The 13,215-nt window shown below is 43.8% G+C and overlaps 1 protein-coding gene across 2 annotated transcripts in view; it reads left to right on the forward strand.

The window, feature by feature from the left end:
- The window catches only part of LOC136260356 (putative ATP-dependent RNA helicase TDRD12), a 36,906-nt gene that overhangs the window by 19,435 nt on the left and 4,256 nt on the right, over window positions 1–13,215 (forward strand). For both annotated transcript variants that reach the window (XM_066054048.1, XM_066054049.1), the window contains exons 7-25: window positions 7,651–7,730; window positions 7,782–7,824; window positions 7,880–7,926; window positions 7,978–8,061; window positions 8,115–8,184; window positions 8,234–8,343; window positions 8,390–8,484; window positions 10,103–10,244; window positions 10,289–10,513; window positions 10,564–10,689; window positions 10,737–10,812; window positions 10,860–11,002; window positions 11,049–11,177; window positions 11,228–11,383; window positions 11,428–11,654; window positions 11,707–11,773; window positions 12,174–12,263; window positions 12,315–12,377; window positions 12,429–12,490. In XM_066054048.1, coding sequence (XP_065910120.1) covers window positions 7,651–7,730; window positions 7,782–7,824; window positions 7,880–7,926; window positions 7,978–8,061; window positions 8,115–8,184; window positions 8,234–8,343; window positions 8,390–8,484; window positions 10,103–10,244; window positions 10,289–10,513; window positions 10,564–10,689; window positions 10,737–10,812; window positions 10,860–11,002; window positions 11,049–11,177; window positions 11,228–11,383; window positions 11,428–11,654; window positions 11,707–11,773; window positions 12,174–12,263; window positions 12,315–12,377; window positions 12,429–12,490 — 2,035 coding nt within the window. The remainder of the gene's footprint in view (window positions 1–7,650; window positions 7,731–7,781; window positions 7,825–7,879; window positions 7,927–7,977; window positions 8,062–8,114; window positions 8,185–8,233; window positions 8,344–8,389; window positions 8,485–10,102; window positions 10,245–10,288; window positions 10,514–10,563; window positions 10,690–10,736; window positions 10,813–10,859; window positions 11,003–11,048; window positions 11,178–11,227; window positions 11,384–11,427; window positions 11,655–11,706; window positions 11,774–12,173; window positions 12,264–12,314; window positions 12,378–12,428; window positions 12,491–13,215) is intronic.

Consider the following 13,215-nt stretch of genomic DNA (forward strand, 5'->3'; position numbering starts at 1 on the left):
TACACCATCCTGGTGAGTCTTAGAACAGTTAGCAGCTACGCACCTCTTTACCATTTCAACTATTCGCCTCAACTATGCTCGCTTGTTGGCCGACTTACCAATATATACTCACAGCTGTGTTCAACTTGTGACGTAAAACCGCGTTTTTACTGCAACCCGGAAGAAGCCGACACAATGCAAATAACCCCATTTTTTAGCACCGTTTTTCACCCATCATATTTTATTATTTAAAAAAACAAATCATACAGTTGTACACAGCATATCTTTAACTATGCACACATACAAAAAAATAATTTTAAAAAAATGCATGTCACTCTCCCTTTAATTTCGGGCCCTTTGGGCCCTCATCAAATTGTCAATTATATTTTGTGAGATTCGCTTCATGTAACACTGGTAGACTTCAAAGCCCTCAACTTACTGTGATGTGATGCATGTGTCTGTACATCACACCCACCAAGTGGGTCTGATGACATGGCACTCTCACTGAATGCCCTGGGCATGTGCCGTACACCCTAGCTAATTTAACCCATTGGGGTTGACATCCTCTACAAAATCTACTATATTAGGCATGATAATAATGTGAAATCTGACAGTTTAAACAATAACAGAAATGCAGAAATTCAATCATAGCCAACTAATGATTTCTACTCAGTACTCTACTGGCAAAGGTGTCTTCTTGCGATGAACGGCAATAAAACCTCTTAAATGTTGACTCTCTGCTCCAATCAGCCATGTCGAGAATATCACTTAAGTGTACTCCCTTCTTTAAGGCTGCTGAAGTCGATGCTCCCCTCACGGAATGGGCCTTAAATACCTCTGTGTCCACTCCTGCCTCCTTTAGTAGGTCCTTGATCCAATGTGCCATTCTCTGAGCTGTAACTGAATTGTGAGGTTTAATATGGGAGAGAAATAGGAGTGCCGGTTTATCCAAGGACACTTTTCGGAACTGCTGAGTCACCTTTTCATACTGTTTTAGGCATTGGACCACACACAACTTGTCATCTTCTGGGAAACTGGCAAAGAAATACTCTTTTGGTGCAGCTCCCGTTTGATGTTTCTTTGTCAGTGAGGCCAGTTTGAAAAGGACTCCGTTCTGCTTGTGGTAACGAAAACGAAGATCAAGAGCATGCAACTCTGATATTCTGCTGGCACTCACCAAGGACATCAACATGAGTAGCTTAGAGGACAACTGTTTGAGGGGGAGATCTTTATTTTCTCCTAAGCTGGTGATGTAGTCCAGTACCAAGTTTACATCCCAAGTACTACTGTATCGTGGCTGAGGAGGTCTGGAGTTGTACACTCCCTTAAACAGCTGTTTCACCAAAGGGTGCTGTCCAATGGGGGTCCCATCAATGTTCTCATGGGTGGATGACACTGCTGATCGTATTAAATTAATTGTCCGGTATCTAAGCCTTCCTTGAACAGTGAGGTGATGAAATCAAGGAAGGGTTGAATTCCACACGAAATGGGATTAACTTCCCTTCTCTGACACCAGCTACACCACCGTTTCCATCCAGATTGGTAAGCGGAATTGGTGCCTGTGCTCCACCCTGCAAGGAGAAGGGCTGAAGTTTCTTCTGAAACTCCAGCTGCAGAGTGCTGTCGTCGGATATTTTCCAGGCGGCTAGTGTCAGCCTGTTGGAGCGCAGTAGGGGGTGTGGTTCCCCCCTGGGGTCTAATAATAGACTGTTGGAGTGAGGTATGAGAAGGGGAAGTTCTACTGCTAGATCCAATAGCATTGGAAACCATGCCTGGTTCCGCCACACTGGTGCCACTAACACTATTGTGCTCTGTTCTGCTCTGACCTTCTGTAAACACTTGCCTATCAGAGCAAAGGGGGGGAATGCATATCCCTCCAGTTCCTTCCAACTGGCTTGAAAGGCATCGGTTAGTATGGCCCCCAGATCTGGCCTCCAGCTGATATACCTGTCCAGCTGGTTGTTCAACCGAGTGGCAAACAAGTCTGTTCTGCATGGGCCTAGGTATGTACAAATCCTGTGGAATGCCTCCACCTTGAGTTTCCACTCTGCTGACGTTTGTACCTCCCTGGATTCCCGATCTGCTGTCTGGTTGTTCAGGCCTAGTAGGTGAGAGCCTGAGAGTGTGACACCCCTCTGGAGACACCAGTCCCACATCTCGCAGGCCACTCTCGTCAAGCTGGGGGACCGAGTTCCCCCCATCCGGTTGACATATGCCAGGGCTGATGTGTTGTCCATCCTTAGGTGGACATGGACATTCTGCTTGTCCTTCGTGAATGCCTGTACTGCAAACATACCTGCCTTTAGCTCCAGTACATTGATATGTTGTTGTTCTTGAGAGGACCACAGGCCGCCAGTCTTCACACCCTTGCAGACTGCACCCAGCCCTTCAGCGATGCGTCAGTCTCTATCACCAGGTCTGGGCTCGGCTGGCTGATCTCTCTCCCATTCCCTGATGTTACGTGATCTTTCCACCACTGCAAGTCTTGTATGGCTCCCTGATCTAGGGTCACCAGTGCGTCGAATGACTCGAACCTTCTGAATGACCTGATCTTGAGCTGTTGCAATTGCCGGTAACGGAGTGGGGCTGACAGAACTGCTGGTGATGCCGCCGTCATTCTGCCCAGTAATTGGGACAGTTGTCGAATGGACACCTTGTGTTGCTTGAGGAGACTCTGGCACATACCATTGATCCCTTGGACTTTCTCTTCTGGTAGGAAGAACTTCATTGACGTTGAGTCTATCACAAAGCCCAGAAACTGGATCAGCTGAGTTGGTGTTAGATTGGACTTCTCCTGATTTACTGTGAATCCCAGAGACTCTAGAAGTTGGGAAATCATGTTCACCTGTCGTCCCAGAGATTCCTTGGACTGGTGCATCACCAGGATATCGTCCAGGTATACTATCAGCCTCACCCCTTGTGCTCGCATATGTGCCATTGCTGGCCTCAATAACTTTGTGAAAGTTCGAGGGGCACTGGCGAGTCCAAAGGGCAGGCAAGTGAATTCGTACATCTGACTGTTCCATATGAACCGGAGGTACCTGCGGTGTTGTTTGGCAATGGAGACTGAGTGGTATGCATCCTTGAGATCCAAGGAGCACATCCAGTCGCCTGGTTGTAGCAGATCTTTTACCATCCCAGATCCTTCCATTTTGAAGTGCTGTTTCTGTACAAACCCATTCAGTGGCTTCAAATTGATAACGGGACGATGAGAACCATCCTTCTTCTGTACCAGAAACAAACGGCTTACAAATTGGTCCTCGCAGGGGGGGGGGGGGGTCACCACCACTGCTCCCTTCACTAATAGGCTCTGGACCTCTTCCTCCATTAGTTGGAAGGCCTCTGTTGACTTCATGGAAGTGATCGCTGGCGAGATCTGGAAAGGCTCCCTGATCCATTCGATCTGGTAGCCCCTCACCACTTGTAGGACCCATGGGTCTGAAGTTATTTCCTGCCGCCTGTGTAGACAAGTGCTTACTCTCCCTGCTTGCGGTTGAAGTGGACGTGATTGTAGATAAGGTGATGAGATCCTCAGGATTTCTGGTTGGCATTGTATGGCTTCTTGAGCCAATTTTTGGATTGGCGACTGTATGGCTTGTTCTGGTGATTGTATGGCTTGTTCTGGCATTGTTTCCCCTTGCTGCCATACTGAACCTTTGGCCAAAAAACGCCTAAGGTCCTTAGGATCATCCTCATATGTCCGTTTCCGTGACCCTCCACTGTTGTCCTGTGACACCTTAGCTAAAGCCTTTTCTGCCTCCAATTTCTTGGAAGCTTTCTCCAGAAAGCCTGGGCCAAACAAGTTGCTCTCTCTACCCTTATATTCTTCCTCTGCCAACGACTTCAGTTTGGGGTTAATTCTTGCCCATGCTACTTTCCTCCTTTCAACATTTATTGCGTGGGATGTACTCCCTACTAACACTAGAGCTCTCTGTAGCTGGTGAACTATCTGCTCTTTCGTAAGATCCACATCCGGGCGCATGAGGTCAGCCCAGAGGGAGGTGAGAGGTCCCGTAACCTCAAGAAGTTGTTCTTGGATCTTGTATAAATTCCTCTCAGCACCAAAGCGCGGATCTTTGCCCTTACTCTTAAGCTGCTCCGTCACTTCTGTATCTAACTTTGGGGCTTTCACAGCAGCACAATCTGGGACGGGGTATTCACTGAGGATAGCCTGACGATTGGTTTCTGACAAGGTTTTATTAAAATGCTTGTCCAGATACTTAATGACTGTCGAAGGTGGTTGCCAGCTTTTTGGGTCTTTCACTTCCGGATCAAATTCGCGAAACTGTTCCGCTTCTATATCGTCAAGCAGGCTCACGACATCCGATTCTTGATCTGAGTCTGATTGCCCCTCCTCGACCATGTCGTCCTGGTCGGCGCTATCTGCAACGTGCTGCCCAGAAGGTCTCTCGACCGTGACTTCATTGTTCCTTGCCGACGCTTGGGTAGTCTGAGGATTTGACGACTGTTGTGGTAAGCTAGGCCAGGTAAAGAGTAGTTGCGGCATGGGTGGGAAAGGTGAGAAAGGGTACCATGTCGCTGGATGGGGGAAGGCCCCATAGGGTGCCTGAAACGTCCCACTAAAGGTAGGAACCGACCCACTAGAGGTCGGTAGATCGCCACCTCCATTCGTCCCACTAGGGGTGAGGTGCGAAACAACCCCCAAATTGTCCAGCTGCCCAAGACGTTGTAGAATAGCCGCCCGCTTACTTGGGTCGCCTAGCAGTGCGTCAATATCACGATCTGTCGTGTCGTTCCCAGCATCTGCTGACATAATTCTCCTTACGCGTGTCGAGCTACTAATGCTGCGCTGCAAAAAGGAAAAAAGCAGATATTGCCACGTGTTTGGGCTATTTATAGGAGGATGATGCAACTATATTGGGAAGATACCTTATTTGGAAGAAACTTTGTTATATAGTGTTGAGCTATAAGCTTTGCTGTATTTGCATATTTCAAAGGAAATACCAGTGTTACATGAAGCGAATCTCACGAAATATAATTTCAGACAACGGTATCCTTCAGATCTCCTTCAGATCTTTGGAGGCCATTCAATCATTCCTCAACAACAGCTCTATTTTGAAATGAGCCGTGGAAGTGATCTAATTCAATGGCTTCAAATTTACTACTGGGAGGAAGGATCCATCTTTCCTTGTTACTAAGAACAGCAGTAAGGAAGCCTGTGGAAGGCAGGGCCGAGGGATACATCTTCAAGATACTGATAGTTACTAGATTATCTGATGAATCCTCCTCCAAGGCTACTGCTACTGTGTGGCTTGCTGTTGTAGTTCTGGCCCTGATTGGGGTTGTGGCTTTGGCTGCACAGCTATTGGTGCTGGTGTTTCCTGCCCCTGTAGTCTGCAAACCTCCAACAAAACATAGCAAGTCCATGTGTATTTGTTGCATTTGGCTGCTGGCGGTTGCATCTGTGAGCTAGTGAACTTTGCCAACTTTTCCATTTTCTTGGCAACCTGTTCCATAAAGCTCTAGCTTGCCATCATTCTTCATAGAAATATATTCAACATTGCTACAGCTGGGACCAAGCAATCTATCTCTACTATTTTGTGATGAAATTAGAGAGATTGCCACCACTTTAGAACAAGATGGGCTGTTACTACAGTAAGTGAAAGCAGGCCGATAGAATGTACAGAAGACATAGTGGAATACTGCAGTATCCTTTTACTGGCTTGGATTAAAACAGAATTTTCCCTTCTGCTTTGTAAATCCACCCACAGGCAGGTTAGGAGAACGGTCAGGTCTAGAACATGACTCTGTAGTCTTTTCAAATTCTAAGTGAAAGTCTTCTTCATGATCAGGTGGTCCCTCACCTACTCACTCATCCAGCAATAGAACCTGACTGCAGTGGTACTTAGTCCTCCTTAGATTTCACTGTGGGATCAATCTCCAAGGTCTCTACTTCACTCATTGGCCTACAATGTTCTGGAGGTTGAAAGAACAAGTTAACCGGGAGCCATCCTAGTGGCATCAGAGTTGGCTGTTTATCATCATTAGTAGGTAGAGGGGTCGATTGAGTCCCTGTAGCATCAGTACATGAGTTGACTCCATAATGATGAGGGACTTCCTGTTTACCTTTGCGTGAATAAGGACAAGCAAGTGTCCTTCAAGTCCACTGTGCTCATCCAATCCCTTGGTTTTAGTAACTCCTTCACTGATGGCAGGCCCTCCATCTTGAAGTTCAGGGGCTTCAAGTTGAATTCTGGTGGTGAGAGCCATCTTTCTTGGAAACCAAGAAGAGGTGGCTGATGAACTGGGGTCACTTCCTGTACTGGAGAAGCCTCAAGTGTCTCCTGTCTATTATTAGTTCCATGAAAGCTAGGTATTGTTAGTGAGGGAGCTAGTTAAGTTGTTTGTTGTGCTAGCTTCAAACAATATCCTTGCACCACTTTCAATACTATGGTGAGACTCCTCCAAATTTCACAGTGACAAGCCAGTCCTCCTGCCATGTTGATGATGTAGCATACTCTGGTCTTCTCCATGCAAGAAATGTAAGGCTGCTGGCCAGCACCAAGTTGATGTTGTGCTACTTCTAAAAACCAGGCACCATGCAGCTAGCTAACTTATCTGGAATTAACCATAGATAGTATGTGCTACTATGAATTAAGTATTACTATTTTAACCAATAGGGTAGTTTTGGGTTGTGCAATAATATTACTAGCTAATTCTATATTTTGTAATTCATGAAATTTTTGTAATTCGTTCAATTACGTTGCTATGCACTGCTAAGGAAGCGTTTGGTAAACAAACCGCTTTTACCAACATATTACGCACAGAAGTATCTTCTAAACTGTTTTATAGTTCGACTATCGTGTTTTTTCCCACAAATTCTCTCGACAATACCTCAAAGCTGCTCTTCATTTTCGTTCACGTACGTAAGGGATATGCCCCCTTTCAACTCGAAGCGATAGGCTATTCCTGGTAATATACAAAGCCTGCACCGTTGTTCTTCAGTTGTTAAATGCCAGAAAACCTCAAAGGGAAGGTAATTTACAAAATCTGAGGAAAGTCGCCACACCCATATTTCAGTCCGCCGAAAAGAAACCACCTCAGAGCAAAGTTCACCTTGTAGAAATTTAATACAGACTTCATTTCGCTTTTACTTCTTACGTAAAAGCTGCTTTTACCATTATTTAACGATTTTGCTCACGTGGGTGCATATGGACAAACATAGGTAGATAGGTAGATAGATAGGTACACACACACACTTTTACGAAAACAATTTCAGTAAACCAGGCACGTGCCCACAGCCGGCCAAAGGTCGGCTGTGGGTGCACGCCTGGTTTAAGAAAAGAGAGAATGTCACCAAGCTGTGCCCAGGTGTGTAGAATTACAAATCCACTACTTGTGCTTGTAAGGCTTCTTGTGCTGGCTTTGTGAGATCTGTTCTGGGGTTTCTGGATGACACGCAGCTGGGCAAGGCCCTGTTGCTGTGTTTTACAGGAGTACCTTTGGATAAAAACCACACAAATCCTGATATTGTAATAACTCTTTCTAGCAGGGCCATCATCAGATATCTTTTTAATGGCCTTCTTTGCCTCAAGCTTCTTGGATTCCTTACACAAAAACCATACAAGAGCATTTAAACAAGTAAATGTCTAGATTCCAGTTCAGTCCAACTACCCTAACCATCACATTGTCACCATATGATCGTTGTAGGGCCTGTACCAGCAAAGGCTGAAATGTTACTAGGCAACAAGGTGGTACTTCATGTCATTTCTAAGGAGACAGATCAACTGGTACATACCTACGTGGTTTCTCTACTCAATTATTAACTGGTTACTGTGTAGGTGAACTTTAATCATCACCTCATTGAACAAGGCCTGGCCAATGGTAAGTGACATTTCACAGTAAAAAACTGATCTACCTGTGATGTTCCCATATATAGCTGACAATGATAATCAAGCTGAACTAGTTAAGAACATCAGTAGTGAGGTATTGTCATGTTTATAAGATAACAAGGTGTTGACTGGATAGTATCAACAGGTCTACATGGATATTCCTATGAAGGAAACACTCCCCATAATAAGGAGCCTGATGTTTTCTAAGTTTCCGAACAGCATTTGTAAGGTACGCAACTGGGTGTGTACCGATTTGTATGTAACATGAGTATACTATTACAGAAACTGACTGGACTGGGCTTCCCTTCACCCACAATAATACAACAATATGGGTGGCCTTATCTTATGTCAGGTGATCATTTTAAATGTGGATGTTTCCATAGTTTACTGATGTCATGTAGGGCACAGTTGTGTACTAGTTAGTCCTAGTCGTACGGGGAAGACACTGGCTTATCTGCTACCATTGCTCTCTCACCTGCTAATGTTGAACACTATGAAGAGCTCACACTGGGTAACTTCATTTTAAACATGTTGTTATTTGTGATTGTTGTGTTTAGCCTCCTGCTATCATAGTAACTAGTAGTAGCCAGGAAGCCATACGAATTGATGCACTAGCTCGACGTATTCTGTCATGGCAGACTGCCCACTACAGGTAAACATCCATTGACAATTTGATGAGCCTGAACTTAAATCATGATTGTATTTTGTGTAATTTGCTGCATGTAACACTGGTATTTCACTCTTGCTACTACCATCAGTTTATTTGTATCATGAGATTTGCTGCATAGTAGTGTCATCTATCATGTTAGGGAGGAGCCCTAACTGTTCTATTCTTCCCTGTAACTTCTGGCTTAACAACTTCAAAGCAAGCCTCATTGTCATCCAGAGCATGAAAGAACCTGACCACATGTCCACATCAGATGTGGTCAAGTACCTTGGTTGTGGGGGTCATGAACTCTATATCCCTCTAGGCACCACTCCACACCAGTGATTGCTTCCCAAAGGAGTTCGATCGGTATGGTCATAGGTAACAGAAGTTCTGAAAAGGGACCAACTTGTTGCGAATGCCAGTTATCTGATTTCTTCTGGGCACTTTGATATGTTCTCTCTGTACCATTGCTCCATCCTGCGACCAAGAGTCTAGTAGTTTCTCCAGAAATTTCTGCTTCCTGCTGTCTGTCTATACCAGATAGTTTTCAGGTGGCTAGGTGCAGTTGTCCTGCTACTAGTAAAGGAATAAGTTGTGGGGAGTCCATAGCTCTAAGTGTTCTGGAAGGATCTGAGGGATAGTCTGCCAAAAGTTCCAGCAAGGCTGGGTACCAGTGGGGTGTAGCTGCATTTCCTCTTGGCCTGCCTCCTGTTTCCTTTGTCTCATCCTCCAGCCTCTTAGTTGCTCTTTCTATAACACCACTTCCAAAACAAAGTGATATCCTTGTTCTTGTCCTCTCCCCTTGTAGCAGGTTTACTGTAGATGGGTTGACCCTTGACCATACCACTTCTTTTGTAATGGAATGTAAAGTACTGTCCAGGAAGTAAGTAGACTACAGAATCGTAGACAGTTGTACATTCTGCCACCTCTATAGTTTCAGGGTAGTCCTAATTTGTTTAAGGCACTGCTGAAGGCTGTAGAACTCTTATGGTGCCTTACCGCTTTTGAAGGACCAGCATCCTATTTGTGGATCCATTTTTGCATTCTGGTCTGCCATATCTGACCACACACAGGTATGTGGCCCTCTAGTAACTGCTCCTGCAAATTAGACAGGGACCTCTCTGCACCAAAGTGAGGATCCTTGTCTGCTTCTTAATCTGCATCTTGATTTCCTCGTCTAATTTGAGTGCCTTATAGGCAGTCTTTGGAAAGTCCTTCATTATAGAATCTCTTTCCTCAGGTGCTAACTTTTGAGTTGAAATTCTTTGACATCTCCATGGGAAATGTCATCATTTACTGTGGGGTCCATCTATGGGTGCGGTGGAGTAATCAGTGGTCACCAAATTGCAGGAGCGGTGTGGCAAAAGGGAAATTGCATTGGGAATTCCAGCCAAGGACTGTCTCTAATAGTACTGTACTGCCACTCATTGAAGAAAATATTAATGTGGATGTTGGAGAGCATGCATGACCAGATATGGACTATTTCCTTTGTAGTTTTTTTTATGTAGTGCTGCTAACTGCTGTATTATGTATTGAGAGATGAATACCAGTGTTACGTTTGCATTGGCAGATCTCATCAAATATAATTTGAATTAGTATCTGTTATTTGTTTTGGAATCAGGTGTTGCTGCTATTACCATGGTAATGAATCAGAAGTGATCATTCAGCTACTCAATGGCTGCATGCTGGTAGTCACCACTCTGCCATTACTACTGCAGCTACTGAATGGAAATCACCTTAAGTTAAATGAACTAAAAATATTGGTAAATACTAGTTAATTATTAATCTAGTCTTATTGTGTCACCAGGTGGTTGATGAGTGTAATAAGGTATTTGATGGTGGGCACAAAATGGAAGAATTGATGAAGATATGGGCTTGTCACCATGACAACAGTAACTGTGGACAACAGTTGATTATGTCATGTTCACGGGTCACTGAACGACTACACAAGTTTGTCATGGACTACATGAAGGGGTCGGTGAAGTTGATAGCTTGTGCTATTGAGTCTGTCATTTGGTGTGAGGTCCCTATGGTGGGTGTGTCCTGGTGTATGTGATTTGCACGTCATGTTCTGTGTGGCAGGCTGTACAATGTTGTCATGACAACCAATTAGATAATGAGTTGCTGAAACAATTAAATGAGTTTAGGGGGTGTGGCATTGTTATGGTTACCACCAATAGTATGTCACACTCATCTCATGTCACTGAGGTAGGATAAGATATATTACAGTATGACTTGATGTTCTATTTGAATAGCTATTGACACAACATGATTGGCCAGTTGTCAATTTAGGGTGTGCTTATACCAAGACAGTTGAGACATCCATTTTTGGTACTTTTAACTTTGTCAGTTACACTTTTAGCTAACATGTTTTATAGTATCAACATCTCAGTTGTTGTTGTCATCCAGTGCTACCCAGCTACCATTTGTGAACCACTTAATACTATACATGTTACCAAGTGCTAAGAGTGAGCTCAAGAGATGTTTAGCAACCTTATACCCTGCTATTACAGCAAAGCTGGTTAGTCACTATACTACTATTCGTAGTAACATTATGTGCTCCTCAGAATTGCTCAGTTACACTGTTACTGGCTGGGGATTATAAAACACAAGTGGTCACCATAGCAACCATGTTGAAGAGAATGCAGGTGCCTCTACCACAACACCTTGACAACATACTACAGGAAGAACTGAAGGTAATATAGTACTCTCATCTCTAGTTTGTGTTATGATGTTGTATTAATAGCTGCGAGAGGAATCAGCCATGGAGTTGTGTCATGATGTGAAGGCCTGGGGTTCATGTAACAAGCTGGGTTGTGGATATGCACACACTATCACACACTCCCCTAGTACTCAGATGACCCCACCACACATAGAGCTACCCACCTCTGGTACCATCAAGGTGAAACACAATATCTAATTGTACAATTCTCATGTACACTTTAGTTCCATGTTGATCATGTCACATCTGCTGGCCAATACTGGGCTAGGCCGAAGGAACACTTCCCTGTGAAATTTGGTGATAAGTCGGTTGTGTTCCCTCCATTCTCTCAGCTGATACAGTTACACACTGATCTTGCGGAGTATTATGCTGACTGTAAACCTCCTGCCCTCAAGTCTGTCAATGTTGGGCACTGTTATGGCTTCTGTGATGAGCAGAAAGTCTACCACAGGTATTCACTAACTATCCAATCACTGCACAGCTAATAGCCACGCCTACTGTAGGGTTCAGATATTGCAGCTTAGTGAGCCACTAGATGGTACCATGTACTTCCACAAGGAGAAAGCTAAAGTAAGCAACATTGTATTTGTGTCATAAGTGTGTGTGTGTGTGCTGATGATTTGTTGATGGCCTTTGATTGTTGATAGCTGATTTCATGTCTTTAATCATATGTACTCTGAGAACTGGTTGCCAAGTCTACAGAAGTGGTGAAACCAATCTCTGAATATGTTAGTGTCATTTTTGACCTACCTCAGTTTCTCAATGATGTGTGTAACTTAAAAGGACAATGGAGATTATGTTTAGTAGCTATTAATGCTGCCTTGAATACTGGACTACGTGCAGCATGCAACAAATTTCATGAAATACCATTGTTGTGTGTGTGTTTGTGTATGCTGTGTACATGTATGTGATAATTTTGTATGTAGTTTGTGTTCAAGTTCATGCTCATAGTATCTCTGTACATTAACAGGTTCAACTGATAGATTCTGGATCAACAAGGATAGTAGATGCCAACCAGATATGGTCACTGCCTGAAAACTTCAAGACCATTCCTAGACAGGTGAAGATCTACAGTAGGGGGGATAAGTTATAAGTTACTTATCTGTTGTAGGCCATTGAAATATTCATGCATGGAGTGAAGCCAGCAGCTGGTAATGGCAGTTGGAGTAGTGAAGTATGTCAAAACTAAACTCTGTTGTGTATTTCATTCTCTACTGTGTTTTAGGCTGACCATCTTGCACATTGTTACTTTCATAATAAAGTTCTCCATGGCAACATTGTATTCAGGTATGTAATTGTATCTTCCCTTTGTACAGTTTGAGCCATGTGATCACCATGTTTTGTGCTATGCATGCATGTAGTACACAAATTATCAAACATCATATATACACCTTCACTGAAAGCTGTCCTTGTCCATTATCCCACTAACTCACCAACTGTAGCACCAATCTATACTGCATATACAGTGGTCCCTCCATTATCAGCCATTGATTACCTCAACTTTCTGTTATCTGAACTGTCAAGTGACTGTTCTATTAGAGTATTTCGCCTAAAGTGTAGGTTCTATTACAATGTTTTAGCTCTGTATATGTGCTTTGTTTATCTGTTATCCAAACACAACTAAAGCCCAATGAGTTTAGATAATGGAGGGACCACCACTGTATTTGCTATGTAGCCTTACTATTGATTGCATAATGGTATTCATCTGTACAGGTATATTTAAAAATCAACTGCAAGTATACACCCCATATATTTTAGATTGCTTACGCGTCAGGTACTGCAATGATGACATTGTGAATTGGCTTAAATCCCAGCAGTTGTAGTTCAGTAGTTTATCCAGCATACATAGTTCCAGTTCCCCTTACTCTTAGCCTCTCGGTTCCTAATACTTGCAGTGTTGTTCTGGTCCCTTTTGCCTCTGGTCTGTGTCTTCACCTCTGGCCTTGCTTTTCCTGCCAACCTACCTTCTCTGTGCTGAATTATGGTCCTTTTCATCCCTCAGTGTGGAGCCC

The sequence above is a fragment of the Dysidea avara genome, chromosome 7 (genome assembly GCF_963678975.1).
Source record: "Dysidea avara chromosome 7, odDysAvar1.4, whole genome shotgun sequence".
Classification (NCBI taxonomy): domain Eukaryota; kingdom Metazoa; phylum Porifera; class Demospongiae; order Dictyoceratida; family Dysideidae; genus Dysidea; species Dysidea avara.